Below are 14,452 nucleotides of genomic sequence, written 5' to 3'. Positions count from 1 at the left end.
GACACATCCACACAGCCGTTCACAAAGTCACTGCGCCACTGCACAGGAAGAGGCATGGGGAGTGGGGCGGTAGAAGGGCATCATGGGAAAATGAGTTTCACCAAAACGAAAAGCCCAATCACTTTAATTCTGATTTCTATATATTCCAATGTTTTCGCATAAAAAAACTCGGAGCGTCCCAAACATTTTATGAGCAAATTGTTCTGAAATGATCTTACAATACAGAATATAACAAAACAAATGGGACGAAATTGCGTTTGTTTCACCAGGGGTCTGGTTTTCTAATAGTTGCCCAACGTACGGTCTGTAATTGGTCATGCTTGCATGTCAATCAAGACCATTCCCTGATTAGGGGGCGGATCTTGTCCCAGTGAATCAGCGCCCTGTCCCAGACATTCCATGGGGGAAGGAAGAGGCTCACCTGGCAGAACAGGTATGTCATGGTGTAGTCATCCATCACAGGGCTCTCGGTCCCTTTGGCAGTGCCGAAGCGGTGGGCGCAGGAAGAACTGCCATTGTTGTACCATCCAGGGAAATAGTACCTAGGGAGAGAAGGGTAGTGTTGGTTGGGATCCAATTATGCTGGATCTGTTTTACTATGAAAAGTACAGTTCCCTTTTCAGCAATCGGATCAAATTGATGCATGATATTGTTCAATATAGTTTCAAAGTTAACATCCGATTCAGTCTCAGCAGTAAAAAAGCAGCACAAGCTCATTTATAGAGTTAACGGCCTTCTACCCACCTAATTCGGAACAGGACTCTCTCATTTGCTGACGGTTCCAGATTGAGCACGTGATTGGGTGGAAGCCACATGTGGTCGCTCTCCCTCATCAAACCAAACAGGCTCAAGTGCATGGGAGTGATGCCTAGAGAGGGGAACACAACACACAACCTCCTGTCACATACAATGTACTTTATTTTATACTATCTTTATCAATGTATATGTATAGAAATAATCAAAGTATATGTGTGTGCTAAATATAAACATCCATTTTTACAGATGGAAGTATATAAATGTGATCTAACTGTTTACAGAGCGCCTGATAACATTTTAATATCGTGTTTGTTTTTAACTTAAAGAGCAACAGAGACAAAGGAAAGAAGTCATAGCATCTTGAGAGAGGAGGAATCTACCACATCACTTAATTATACTCAGCATTATATCATATAACATCATTTATTTGGGTCATTCTCGTCTGTACTGTATATAAGGCCCTTTGTTGTGGCTCACAGACATCCAGCCCTCCAATCACAGAGCAGCCAATGACGTCATTAGGAAGTGAAACCAAACAGGCAACGATTAGTGTTCTGTAGCAGGAAGTAGGTCTGAGACACGGTGGTTTGTAATGATCCGCTTTACATATCCTTGTGAGAAAGACTAGAGATGTGTACTTTTCTTTAGTTTGATTACTTTTCTCATACAATCATCGAATCATTGTATAGAAAACTAAACTGAAACAGAAACACAAGAACAAGACTTTTTTTTACAAGACTTAAAACTAAAACTAAATATAAATACTATATAAATGGAATGTTATTATCAACCCCTTTCGGTTTCCCATTATTATTGAAGGCTCAGGGCTCAAGACTGCCACCACTTATAACTCTGATGCAGCACAGTGCATGCCTCCTACTCCTACTCTACTCTGGGACCACCCCCCCCCCCCCCTACACACACACACACACACACACACACGCACACACACACACATGCACACACACAAACACAAACACACACACACGCACACACACAAACACACACACACACACACACACACACACACACACACACACACACACACACACACACACACACACACACACACACACACACACACACACAAACACACACACATGCACACACACACACACACACACACAGAAACAAACAGACCCCAAAGATGGCAAAAGTAGTACGACCAATAAGAGGGACATTGGGGAGGTGCGTCACCAAACTAGCAGAACCATAACGCTCACTGTGGCGGGGAGCAGAGAGGCTACTGTAATAGTCTCCTTATAGATCCAGCACCACGGTGGAAGTAAGCCCCCGCCCGACTCACCGCAGGCCTTGGCGGCGTCCACACACAGCTCCTGGCCCACGTAGCTCCCGGGCGGGTACGTGAGCTCGGCGTCCGCCCCGCTCTTGTCCCCGTCCCGGGTCCGGCCCCTCCCCCGATGGTACAGGACCACCGTCAGGCACCCGTCGGGGAACCGCTTTGGCTCCTGCTCCCCTGCAGGGGGGGCTTCGCCGCGCGATGTGGGCCGCGGGCCGCACCGGGGCCACATCCGACTGGGGGGGGGGGAGACACACGGGCATTAGGAGGGCGGAGGAGGTGTGGAGGAGATTTTCACAAACGTCTGAGTTTGTCTACTCTAGAGTCTATTTAAATTCCTGATGCGGAACTTGAAGCTTCTGAGAAATGCATTGTATAGTTACACCAAGACTATCTATTTGGTTAAAACTGCACAATGTCCCTTTTTCCACTGCAGCCAACCATTTTCTTCTGAAATAAATTGTTTAGTATTGTGTCTGAAAACCCCAAAAGACACTGAGATAATCCCCAAAGAAAGTGAGCAATGAACAAGTTAGATAGTGCAGCTTTAACCTAATTAATAATGATAGAATAATGTAATATATGTAAAATAAATACAGCACAGATACTGGAGACCAGTCAACACATCAATGCACAAATGAGAAAAGTCTTTCTGTAGACCGTTTGGGTATTTCTCTTTGGAAATGGACCAACTGAATGTCCCATCCCGTTTCACTGGGCTAGCATCGTGGTCGTGGTCATCGTGGAGTATTTTCGTAAAATCCTGTAGCTAATTATGGATAAATGTCCTTCCCTGACTGCTAAATAGAAGCTGCATACCTAGGAGAGGCCAGAAATTGTGTGTTGAGAGCCTATAAACCAACAAAGGAACTTAAATAAGACCAACACAACACAACTGCTTTTATGTGCGCGCAACATTGAAGGATCCATGTAGAAAGTCCTGTAGCATATTACCTCTAGAAATTTCAAAGGTCTTCTGCAATATTGAGATATCTGTTTCAATTATGTAATTAGGGAAGGAGAAATGCCCTTTTTTTAATCTCAGTGTTTTAGTTCCAGCTGAAACAGTGGGTTCACTGGCTCTATTAAGCCAATGCGCCACACCGTCTGGTCTCGTTTGCTGGTTCAACATTGTTGTTTGGTTAAATACCAAAAGCACCCGAACGGCCGATGACACATTTCGCTTTGCAACAAGATTGATGTTTTCCGTCCGGGCTCTACCAACGCTACCATCTGCTAAATGTTATGTGTAATATTAATAATGTTATGTGGATCCACTGTGGAGAGACCTAGGTATTTAGAATGTTTTTTGTACACATGGTTAGATGAATGAAAACAAGTTGTGGTATATAGCAATATGGGCTGGGAACCGCAGTGCACCTCCTCATATGGCGGTCACCTCGGTGATGCGGTTATTGCTGCAGCCCCCCTAGCAATGATTATTACTTTAATTTTCTTTTTAAAGTAATAACCAGAAGGAGTAGACTTTTAAATGTGTTACTTTATTAGATTTGATCAATATTTTATTACCATAATCTCATTGTTAGCATCTATTTATAGGATAGTTTATCAACTTTTTTCACGCAACAAACAATTAATAAGAGTTAACTTGCCATGCAAACAGCCGTGGACATGCAATAAAATGTAACAAACCTGTGGGGAAGAAGCATTGCAACAGACCTAAATGTGTTTTTTTTTTTGCTTTGAATGACTAATATTGATAGTATCGTTGCTACTGCAGAATATGCTAAAGTAGCAGAATCTTAACAGATGTTCATGTTTCGTAACTTCTTTGTTATTTAGAGAATCTCTGACCTGCCCCAACGCTGATATTGCTGATCTAGAAGGCATCAAAAGGCTAAGTGGTTTTAGAAATACATAAAATACATTTTATTTGGTGGACTTGTCCATCAAAGGCATCATACAAAACCTTAAGTGCATAACACGGGGTACCCACAGAGGGAATCAAACTTCTTTGAAATGTGAAGGCCTAGCTTTATCAGTTTAGCTGGGCCAGAACCTATAGGCCTTGTTCATGTTTTTGCGGGGTTGACTGGAAAATATCCAAATGTGGGAGAAATAACTTTCCTGGAATAACAATCAGTCAATGTTTAACAATCAAAAACGAAAACTTGCGTGGGGAATGTATATGCAGGCGTGAATATGCTTGTTTATCTCGTCGTCCTTGGAACACTGCAGCATTGAAAAACAGGATCCCTGCTCTACGTGTGTGTATCTCAATATGGAAGTGACGGAAAAACACTGCATTTGAACATTTTCCTATTGGTCTGACTGATTCATCTTTAGAGGACTCCTCGCTGTTAAAAACAGAGCAGGGAAAACCAGTTCCCTGGACCAAAAGGGGAAGCCAAAGTTAAGACGCAGGCGCATAATACAAAGGCGGGGGAGTGGAGAAGTGAGGACACAATCGTCCCCCCTCTCTCCCTTTTCTGCTATTTCTATGTGTAATAGGTGCCCTTTTGGGCAGCCCATGAGTTCATCACTTGGCTGAGGAGCCCAGTTCCTTGTTGTTGCTTTCTTATCAGGACCTGTGTGTGGGCTGAGCTCAGTGCTATCTCCTGCACCAGACCCTTTCGGCACAGCACAGCCCCACTGCTGCAGCTGGCTACAGCTGCCTCAGGCCTGCAAGTATTTTCCTACCAGCTCTCCAAGTTCTGGTAGACAACATTAGAATGTCCAAAGAAACGAAAGCTTGGTTAATTTCATTCCACATAAACATTTCCCCTTTTCAAACTGATCTGCTGTTAAATCACTGAGCAGGCTCCATCAACTTAAGGGATTGACAGTGAATTCACATAGGCCTACATGTTATTGGTGGGTAGCTAAAGCATCTTGCTCCTTGATTATACAGGTCGATTAGGGCACTGGGGGGCACTTTTGGCAGAAAGTCACACACCGTAGCCAGTACACTTACAATTTGTTTGTGGTTTTTCAACCGATTACATCATTTATTTATTTATTTGAAATGTTGCAAGCGCCTCGTCACAGACGGCTTGTTTATCGATGTTGCACTATGCCGTCTAGTTTTCTTGGAAATATGTCGTCTGGCCGACTCGCCGTTCTCAACAAACTGCCATGGTCAAAAGAAACCACTACCATTTCAGCACCATAGACAAAGTGTTTCTATGTCTAAATTGATAGTAGTTTCATATGCAAAATCATACCACATTGCAGTTCATAATCGTATACCGGGATAGGAGAAACATGTCCAATGTTTACCAATCACAATCTGCAATATAACGCAGAGCAATGTTTTGATTAAAAAAATGACGCTAAAACGTAGATATTACGTTTTAATCCTCAACATATTTAATGCAACCCAATTATCTGTATACTACATAGTAACAACAATGAATGACATGTTGAACAGTCACTAATAAGCAGCCACACAATCGCTTCCTATAAATGGCACTCGTGACTATAACAAGCCGTATGACAAAGAAAAACATTAGTTCATCATTGTTATGCTCAAATACACTATTCTACACTATAGGCCTACTACAATACACATATTACTATAGGCTACTACTACACTATACTAAACTATACTACAATCACTATACTACAATACACTATACCACAATACACTATAGGCTACTACACTACACTGTACTTTACTACACTACACAAAAATACAATATAATAGAATATAAGCCTACTATACGATATAATAACTTGAAATTCTGTTATTTTCGGAGAGCCTTGTTACGAAAGGTTGCTAGTTCGATCCCCAGTTCCTCGAGTGTTTATGTGTCCCTGAGCAAGACACTTAACTGCACGCAACCCTAACTGCTCCCGACGAGCTGGCTGTAGACTTGCATCGTTGACTCTGCCGTCGGTGTGTCAATGTGTGTATTAACCGATGTAAGTCGCTTTGGATAAAAGCGTCTGCTAAATTGTAAGTATGCTTTTCTTTTCACTTTCCGAAAAACATCTACCATGTTGTTTAAAATACCTGCTGTTCAGTCATTGTTTCATGAGACTTCTATCGTTTTTCATGAGAATAATACAATAAAGGGTGATGCACCTTCAGGAAAAATCCCTTTTGTTAGAATAATATAACAGTAACATACGACAGATCGTTCATATCTTGGACACAACAACCCAATCCACACACACTTCCTAAAAACAAACTGAAGCTGTTACTAATTGATGCTATCAATGTGGCTCTCAATACGAAGCACGTTGCCACTTGACAATACACACTTTTTTACCTACCAGTCAAAGGGTTGTCAGCTGAGCTGAGTTTAAGATCCAGTCCGAAAGCACCCGGGTATTGTGGCCCCCGGAGCCGCTCGAGAAGGCCGGTTACCGACGCTTTACTCCGGGGCTTAACTTCACGTTAGCTGTCAACAAAGTGTTCACCAGTCTCTCCGCTGCACGCTGGCCACTTCCATGTAGGCCTGCCGGGGTTCACCGGTCGACAACTATACGGTTTGCGCTGTGTAAACTTTCCTTTCGGTTCCCATTTCTCAACACGTTATCCCAGGGTGTCCGACATGCGTCCCGTTAATGAGGAATAAAAAGTAGTAGATGCACGCTCCGCTCGGATGCGTCAGCAGCAGTGAGGTGCGGGACTTCTCGAGGCGAGGGGGCGGAGCCTGGCGCGCCCGGAATACCCGTACTACACTACTACACTCACTACTACATTATAGTACACTATACTAGACTACACTAGATGCTATACTATACAACACTATACTGAAATACACTATTCTACACTATACTACAATACACTATAGGCTACAATATTACTATAGGCTACTGCACTATACTAAACTGTACTACAATCACTATACTACAATACCCTCTATACTACACTATACTACACTACATTATACCTCACACTACTCTACACTTTACTAAACTATACTACAATACAATATAATATACTATAGGCCTACTATAAGATATAATAACTAGAAATTCTGTTATTTTCGGAGAGCCTTGTCAAATGGACGGTATATCATTTCACGTCACCCTAAGCCTAGACGTGAGTCTCGACATGTTTTTTTGTAATGGATTAATTTAAGTGTTCTTGTAGTTCGGTTCCGCCTACGTAGGTTGTGGTGGAAGTCTTACCACCCCCACGTGGTCGCTTTTTGTATTGCAGCGGTAGCGGATTATTTTTGGCTCAGCGGAGCACAAAAAGGTAAAATGGTGTCATTATTACACGGTGTCACGTGGAGTTCAAAGCCTGCTTATTTAACCTCGCACCACCGCAGCTCGGCATCAGCGGGCCTCCGTGACGCGTGCGGAGAAGGGGTTAATCGATTCACGTGCTGCTGCGTGTAGCAGACAGCGCGTAGAATATGCCTGAGAAGCAGGAAGAGGTTAGTCGTGCCTCTCACCTCTGAGTGACCGTCGCTCGTCGCCGGCTGGACTGTATAGGCTTTCATCTTTGTGATGAAAAATTAATAGGGGGAAATAATCGCATATCAAAACAAATCCCCTGGATCGAGATCATTGTGTGTGTGTCCCCCTCACCACCTAATGTTATTCTTCAAGCAACAATCGGTCGGAAGTGGGTTGCTGGCTCACCGTTAGGCTCCATCATAATAAAGGAGACGCCTGGAGCACAAGGTGGGGCTGTACATTCATGTGTTATCAAACGGGCTTTTCTCACGGCTTTCTTTGCGATATTCACTCTGTTCGAGGAATGGGGTTGATGATGGGGTTAATGGGGTTGACTAGTTGAGCGTATTTCAACGGTAGGCTAGAGACCAAAGACATTTATTCTTTTGAAAGGATGGGGATGAGAGGCGATGTTGATGTAAACGGATAGCAGATATTCATTACGCTGTGGATCGTTTAATGGGGAGGTCGGATTGTAGGCTATTATAAGATGTGTGTGTTTGTGTGTGTGTGTGTGCCACTGTGTGTGACCTACAGCATGCTTAGTTGAAATTGTTATCTCATGAATTATTTGTTTGTTGTTTCGGTCGTTCTATAATTTTGTCTTGATATAAATAATCTCTAAGGCCATTCTCACACCACATCCTGTAGGCCTACTCTTTATTCGCCGCACTCCGTCAACAACAATCGCTGACTTTGCAAGCTGTTTAAAGCGGTTGTATCAGGCCCATCTGAGTCCTAATGACTTTATGCGTTGATCCTTTCCTTTTAAGGACACACAGTAGGCTACACACACGGACCAGTAGCACAGCACCATGTCTGCCACCTCCTCCTCCACCTCCTCCTCCTCTTCCTCCTCCTCCGACACCCTGCGCTTCTCCTTCGACGCGTACGGCGACTCGGTCCTCGGCAGGATGAACTCCCTCCGACAGGAACGTCGTTTCTGTGACGTCACGCTCATTCTCGGCGGGCCGGGGGGTCCCGCGGCGCCGCCGCCCCTCCGCTTCCACGGCCACCGCGTGGTGCTGGCGGCGTCGTCCGACTTCCTGCGGGACAAGTTCCTGCTCCACGAGGGCCGGTCAGAGCTGTGCGTGGGCGTGGTCCCCCACGTGGAGGTGGGCAGACGGCTGCTGCTCTCCTGCTACACGGGGCTCCTCGAGGTGCTGTGACGTCACTTTTCCTCGTTCTTTCCCATTTCGTCCCAATGAATGAATCAATAAACGATATTTTACAAACATAAATAATATAAGCCGTAAGGTTCTGTAGGTTCTGTTACTACATTTATTAAGCGAGCAAAAAATGATGTCGTCATTTTTTAACTTGAAGTTTAAATCCACGACTAGATCATCTCTGTGCCTAATGAGCTGTGTTCTCCCCTCAGGTCCCTCTGAGAGAGCTTGTGAGCTACCTGACCACCGCCAGTGCGCTCCAGATGGGCCAGGTGGTGGACAGGTGTGCCCAGGCCGTCTCCCAGTACCTCAACCCTACCCTCGCGCACCTGAAGTCAGAGCGGACCCCTGGAGAGTGCGAGGACCCCCGGCACCACCCCTTACCCGTCACACATTCCCCCTATCAGGAGGACCGGCCCCCCCACCAGCCCACCACCAGTGCCCTGCCAGACTGGGAGGAGACCAGCATGGAGAACGTGGGCGGGGCCGAGGTGAAGTCTGAACCCAGGGCCGAGCGGGGGGCCAAGGTGGAGTTCCAGGAGGAGGTGAAGGCTGTGAGGGTGAAGCAGTCGGAGGACACGGACCTGGAGACCCCGGAGCTAGAGGAGGATGGGGAGGCCCAGCCGGTTCACACCAGCAGCCCCTTCTATAGCCCGGCCCCGGGGCCCCACCGACGCAAGCAGCGCCCCCCCACGCCCTTCAGGAACAACAACCCGAGCCAGAGCCACGCCCCCCAGTCGGGATTGGTGGACAGCTCCCAGGACCGAGCAGGGGAGCAGGAGGGAGGGGAGGGGCCACGGGCGGAGGAGGAGGAGGAGGAGGAGATGTACATGCTGGCGACGCGCTTCAAGCGAGCGGACGATCTGGCTGAGTCGCGCTGGCTCTCTCGGTTCGGCGGGGCCGGCCTGGCGGGCGGGGACTTCCCCGGGACGGAGCTGACCAGGGACGTGGGCTCGCTGGCCCAGAGGCCGTACCTGTGCCGCCGGTGCGACCGGGTGTTCCAGCACCTCGACGGCTACGTCACCCACCTGAAGGAGCACCGGCAGTACCTGTGCCTGCTCTGCGGCAAGAGCTTCTCGCAGAAGAGCAACCTGACGCGGCACATCCGCGTCCACACGGGCATCAAGCCCTTCCGCTGCCCGCTGTGCCACAAGACCTTTTCCCAGAAGGCCACGCTGCAGGACCACCTCAACCTGCACACGGGGGACAAGCCGCACAAGTGCAACTACTGCGCCGTGCACTTTGCGCACAAGCCCGGCCTGCGGCGCCACCTGAAGGACATCCACGGGAAGAGCAGTCTGCAGAACGTGCTGGAGGAGATTGTGGACTGAGGACCTGAAAGAGGGCAGCCTGGTGGACGTCCTGTTCACGTGATCAGGACGGCGGTCTCCAGGCTAGTGAAGAGAGGCTCATAGTAGGAGACTCAGCCAATCACAGTCCAAGAGTCCATAATGTATTTTTTGTTTGCTTTGTGTTACATTCTGCATGGACGTTAGTCAACTCACATAACATGTTTTTTTGTGGAGAAACAAACATTGCTAGAGTATAACTCGTGTGTGATGTTAATGGAGCTGTTTATTTCTGGATAGGAGGCTGAAGGAGTGGTAGGAGTTGTGTGCTTTATGTCATTGAATGTCTATGTTGCATACTGTTGTCGTTGAAGCGCCTGAAAGATGCTTACATCCACCGGCACACTGTGCCGGTGCCCGTTTGGCTTGAAGCTCACACATCCTCAAATAGTTTGATGATATGAAACATGCTCGCATTTGTGAAGTTGTAAATAACATGATGTTTAAATGCATATCGCTATTGGCTCTATGTTACTTATTACACAGTTACTATAATGTCATCCATTTTTGTGGGTTGATCAGTTGACTAGTTATTATTTAGATCACTGTGGAGAAGTGTGGTAGTAATTGATGCCCTGGCAGAGTGGTTGAGTAGCTGTGAGCGTGTCATTTGGCCAAGGCCTGAACACTTTTAGTTCGCTGTGTGAGTAGTCACGATGCACAGTGCGCATTATTCATTTACCGAACATTTGATGCGTTTCTTCTTTCCATTTTTCTTTTCTGTATCCATGAGTAAAAGCCCTTTGCTGAAGTGCCAAAATCACCTGAATGTTGTTGACGGAAAGGGGCAACAATTGCACTGAATATTATTGTATTTGTCCTATTTAAAACTGTTAATGCGCTCATATGCCGTTCTTGTACTTGACTGTTATTGTACTAATTTTGTCAGAACTAAGGTTTATCATAATTGTAACAGCAATGCAGGTCATAAATATATTGGTTAGCCGTTGAGTAACAAACCTCTTGTGTAAACATGATCAATTTGCTTTAATAAAACGATGTGGCTAGCTTGAGAATGAACTGAACTGGTGCAATGTTTTCATAAATGCTGTTCATCTATTTATTTATTTGTATGTATATGCTTCCTGTGATTTAGAAATATGTGGTTGGAGTACTTAATTTCAATAAGGCCTTTCACTGTGTGGGCTGGGAGAAAGACTTAAATCACAAGTAGAAAAATGTGTTGCCATGATGTGATTACTGCAGAACTGGTGCGTTAAATATTGTGACGACCGAGTAATACTAGCTGCCACGTTTAAAAAGCACCACACAGAACATGACTGGAATAGACCAGAACAAAAATCAAATGACCATGTCCTTTTGGAGTAGTCAAGTGAAAAAAACATTCCTATTAGGTCTTGGTATTCTCTCATAGTTGAACATTACTTTTGTATTCAGCAATAGATAATACAGAGGGAATATTGCACCACTTCACTTTAGCAATGAAATTGCATTCTTGGTAGTTCAGGGTTGACTGCTGCTCATTTCACCAGTGTGTGTGTCTGAGTATATGTGTGACTGTGTGACTGTGTGACTGTGTGTGTGTGTGTGTGTGTGTGTGCGTGTGTGTGTGTGTGTGTGTGCACGTGCGTGTGTGTGTTTGACTGTGTGTGTGAGCGTCTAGGTGTGTGTGTGTGTGTGTGTTTGTGTGTGTGTGTGTGTGTGTGTGTGTGTGTGTGAGTGTGTGTGTGTGTGTGTGTGTGTGTGCGTGTGTGTGAGTGTGTGTGTGTGTGTGTGTGTGTACATGTGTGTGCGTGTGTGTGTGTGCAGCTCACAGAAGGACTTCGGGCTCTCCCCGTCCGTCTGAGAGGGGTTCATCGCCTGGCCATCACAATCATTACCTTCCTTGCTTCTCTTCGTCTCTTTATCCATTTGCCCCAGAATTGCCTGGCCATTCATCTCTGGATGAGGCAGCAGCCGTCTCTGTCCCCTGGGCTTTGAGGCCTGCAGCGCTGCCATCCGCCAGGCAGGAAGTGTCTGCCTGTTGCGGGAGGGAAGCTGGAGGCTACCCCCTGGTAAATATAGACCTGAACACAGTGACCGTTGGCAGCTCAGCCACACCTGCATTTGGTAATACTGTAATGGCGGTGTGAGCTATTGCATTACTTTAATGACTTGGAGATATTAAGAAGTGCGGGGGGAAGATGGGGGAATGTATAGACTGAACTGGTTGTATGACAACAATGAATATTGACATTAGAGATTTAGCATGAATGGCTTTTAACGTGTCTAAATGTTACAATTTAGACATTACTCCTTCCTGGATACACACACACCTGCTATATCATAGGAGACTGTGTGGTGTGGACATTTGTTAAATGCTGTTATACTGAATGGGCCTAATACATTCTTCATGGTCATTATCCCAAATCCCATTATCATGGGATTATTATTATTATTATTATTATTATATTATTATTATTATAATATTATATTTTATTATTATCCCATTATCCAGGTGAAACCCAAACAACATGTCTTGAGTGCTAATAAGTCAAGAAAGACCATCATATAGGCTACAATCAATACAAGAAGGCTTCCACTGCTGGGACCAACATTAGCAACATAATCGTGTCCTGTCGTGTCAGAGGGTCTGATCTAGAGACTAAAGACAGCGTGTGGAGCGTGTCCACGTTGATTGTTTCCTGTTTAGTTGTTTTTTTAGCACTTACTGAGCATCCTTTCCCGCGCTCTGTCCCTTTAATACAGCTGCCCACGCCTCGAGAAGCGGCTTGTTCCGGCTTGCCCCTTTACATCTTCTTATCCTTGCCCACAATATGAAAATAGTACCTACCACACGCGCAAGAAGCATTTGTGTGAAAAGTAAAAAAAAAAAAGATCGCTAATAGACATTATATGTACGTGCACACTCTAGTAAGGGGCTCTGCAACCTGTCGCCGCGCTCACATTTGTCAGCTATTTCGGCGCCCTGCAAACACCAACGCGAGCGGAGCGATATCACGATCGCATCTCATACCTTCACCTTAACTTGTCCAACCGAGGGTGCGCGTGTGTGTGCATGTGTGTGTTTGTACGGTATTCCTACCTGAGGAGAGAAACGTGCTTGTCACGTCGTGGAGGTGGAGTACAGAGAATGGACCAAAGGCACCGTCCTCGGTGCGTCTGGTTATTTACCTGAGATGCTGAGCCATGGACTACATCCTCCCTGGATATTTTTTACTGCGTTTATTTTGCAACTGATGAGGATTGCGCGAAGTGCGTGAATATGATTGTGAGAGTGCTCTAATTTAGAGCGTGAGGTAAGTCATGCAGCCGCGTACTCCAGTTGAAACGTTGTTCTGTTGTACTCATGTGTTCATAGATGGTCGTGTTTCTGTCCCACTAACCTAGATGCAATTTATGAGGATTTTTATTTTTTTTTGTCAAACTTGCATAGATGACAGATCGGCCTTCTGCAAAGGAAGTGTAGCCAGTCTGCAAGGAAAGAGTCTTGCAAGGCCTACAATAATACAATAATAAAATATATAGCTGAACGGTCATGGTTTTTAACTATTCTCACGTTACTACAGAAGGCCTAGACAGGTCGTGATTAAACTGTGATGCATGGCTCCCAATATACAGCCCATACGTATAGCCCTATATATGTATACTCTATACTTTACACATGGCGATACAGTTTGAGAGGGACAAGCTAAACTAACGAGAATACGCGTGGGCCTGACGTCATAGCACCAGCATAACAACATAATGTGTGAATGAAAACAGTTTCATTACACAGCGTAGCTGTCACGAGTCTGTTGCTCCAGCTTCCGCGCGCACAACATTACAGTGTAGGCTACAGTACACCCCCCCCCCCCCAAACACACACACACACACACACACACGTACACACACGTACACACACACACATACACACACACGCACACACGCACGCACGCACGCACACACACACACACACACACACACACACACACACACACACACACACACACACACACACACACAAACACACACCCACACACACACACACACACACACACACACACACACACACACACACACACACACACACACACACACACACACACACACACACACACACACACACACACACACACACACACACACACACACACACGAACCAACGTGATAAGTAGCCTGATCGACATTTGTGCCCAATCTCTCCAGAATTATTTCTATGCGTTGTCAAACACTTAAAAATACAGGCCATTGAATTAGATGATGATTCAACTATTTGCTCAAGGTGTAGCTTTCAGCATATTCTACAATATGACACACACACACGCACACACGCACGCACGCACACACACACGCGCGCGCGCACACTCACACGCACACGAGAGCAGGTTTTTGGGGCATGTTCCCACATTCCATGGTATCGGGTTTAATTCATGACCCATGTGAGTGTGTGTGTGTCATGTGTGTGTGTGTGTGTGTGTGTGTGTGTGTGTGTGTGTGTGTGTGTGTGTGTGTGTGTGTGTGTGTGTGTGTGTGTGTGTGTGTGTGTGTGTGTGTGTGTG

The 14,452-nt window shown here is 45.7% G+C and overlaps 2 protein-coding genes across 2 annotated transcripts in view; one reads left to right on the top strand and one right to left on the bottom strand.

Annotated features, from left to right (window-relative positions):
* Positions 1 to 6,624, bottom strand: part of LOC132456076 (tyrosine-protein kinase JAK2-like) — a 26,104-nt gene extending 19,480 nt beyond the window's left edge. The window contains exons 1-5 of the mRNA XM_060050255.1: positions 6,296 to 6,624; positions 2,063 to 2,292; positions 745 to 868; positions 422 to 542; positions 1 to 38 (exon numbers count right to left, since the gene is read on the bottom strand). The exon at positions 1 to 38 is cut by the window's left edge and continues 108 nt beyond it. Coding sequence (XP_059906238.1) covers positions 1 to 38; positions 422 to 542; positions 745 to 868; positions 2,063 to 2,288 — 509 coding nt within the window. The 5' untranslated portion in view covers positions 2,289 to 2,292; positions 6,296 to 6,624. The remainder of the gene's footprint in view (positions 39 to 421; positions 543 to 744; positions 869 to 2,062; positions 2,293 to 6,295) is intronic.
* A 182-nt stretch (positions 6,625 to 6,806) lies between these two features.
* Positions 6,807 to 10,996, top strand: LOC132456077 (zinc finger and BTB domain-containing protein 26-like). Its single transcript, XM_060050256.1, has 3 exons — positions 6,807 to 7,680; positions 8,236 to 8,592; positions 8,814 to 10,996. The coding sequence occupies exons 2-3, from the start codon at positions 8,248 to 8,250 to the stop codon at positions 9,930 to 9,932; spliced, it is 1,464 nt and encodes a 487-aa protein (XP_059906239.1). The 5' UTR covers positions 6,807 to 7,680; positions 8,236 to 8,247; the 3' UTR covers positions 9,933 to 10,996.
* The last annotated feature ends 3,456 nt before the right edge of the window (positions 10,997 to 14,452 follow it).

Source organism: Gadus macrocephalus, chromosome 4 (genome assembly GCF_031168955.1).
Source record: "Gadus macrocephalus chromosome 4, ASM3116895v1".
Lineage (NCBI taxonomy): Eukaryota > Metazoa > Chordata > Actinopteri > Gadiformes > Gadidae > Gadus > Gadus macrocephalus.
This window is presented reverse-complemented; position numbering and strand designations above follow the sequence as displayed.

Coding starts and splice junctions, on each gene's coding strand:
- LOC132456077 (XM_060050256.1), top strand. CDS start 8,248: ATGTCTGCCACCTCCTCCTCCACCTCCTCCTCCTCTTCCTCCTCCTCC. Junction 8,593..8,813: donor GCTACACGGGGCTCCTCGAG/GTGCTGTGACGT, acceptor TTCTCCCCTCAG/GTCCCTCTGAGAGAGCTTGT.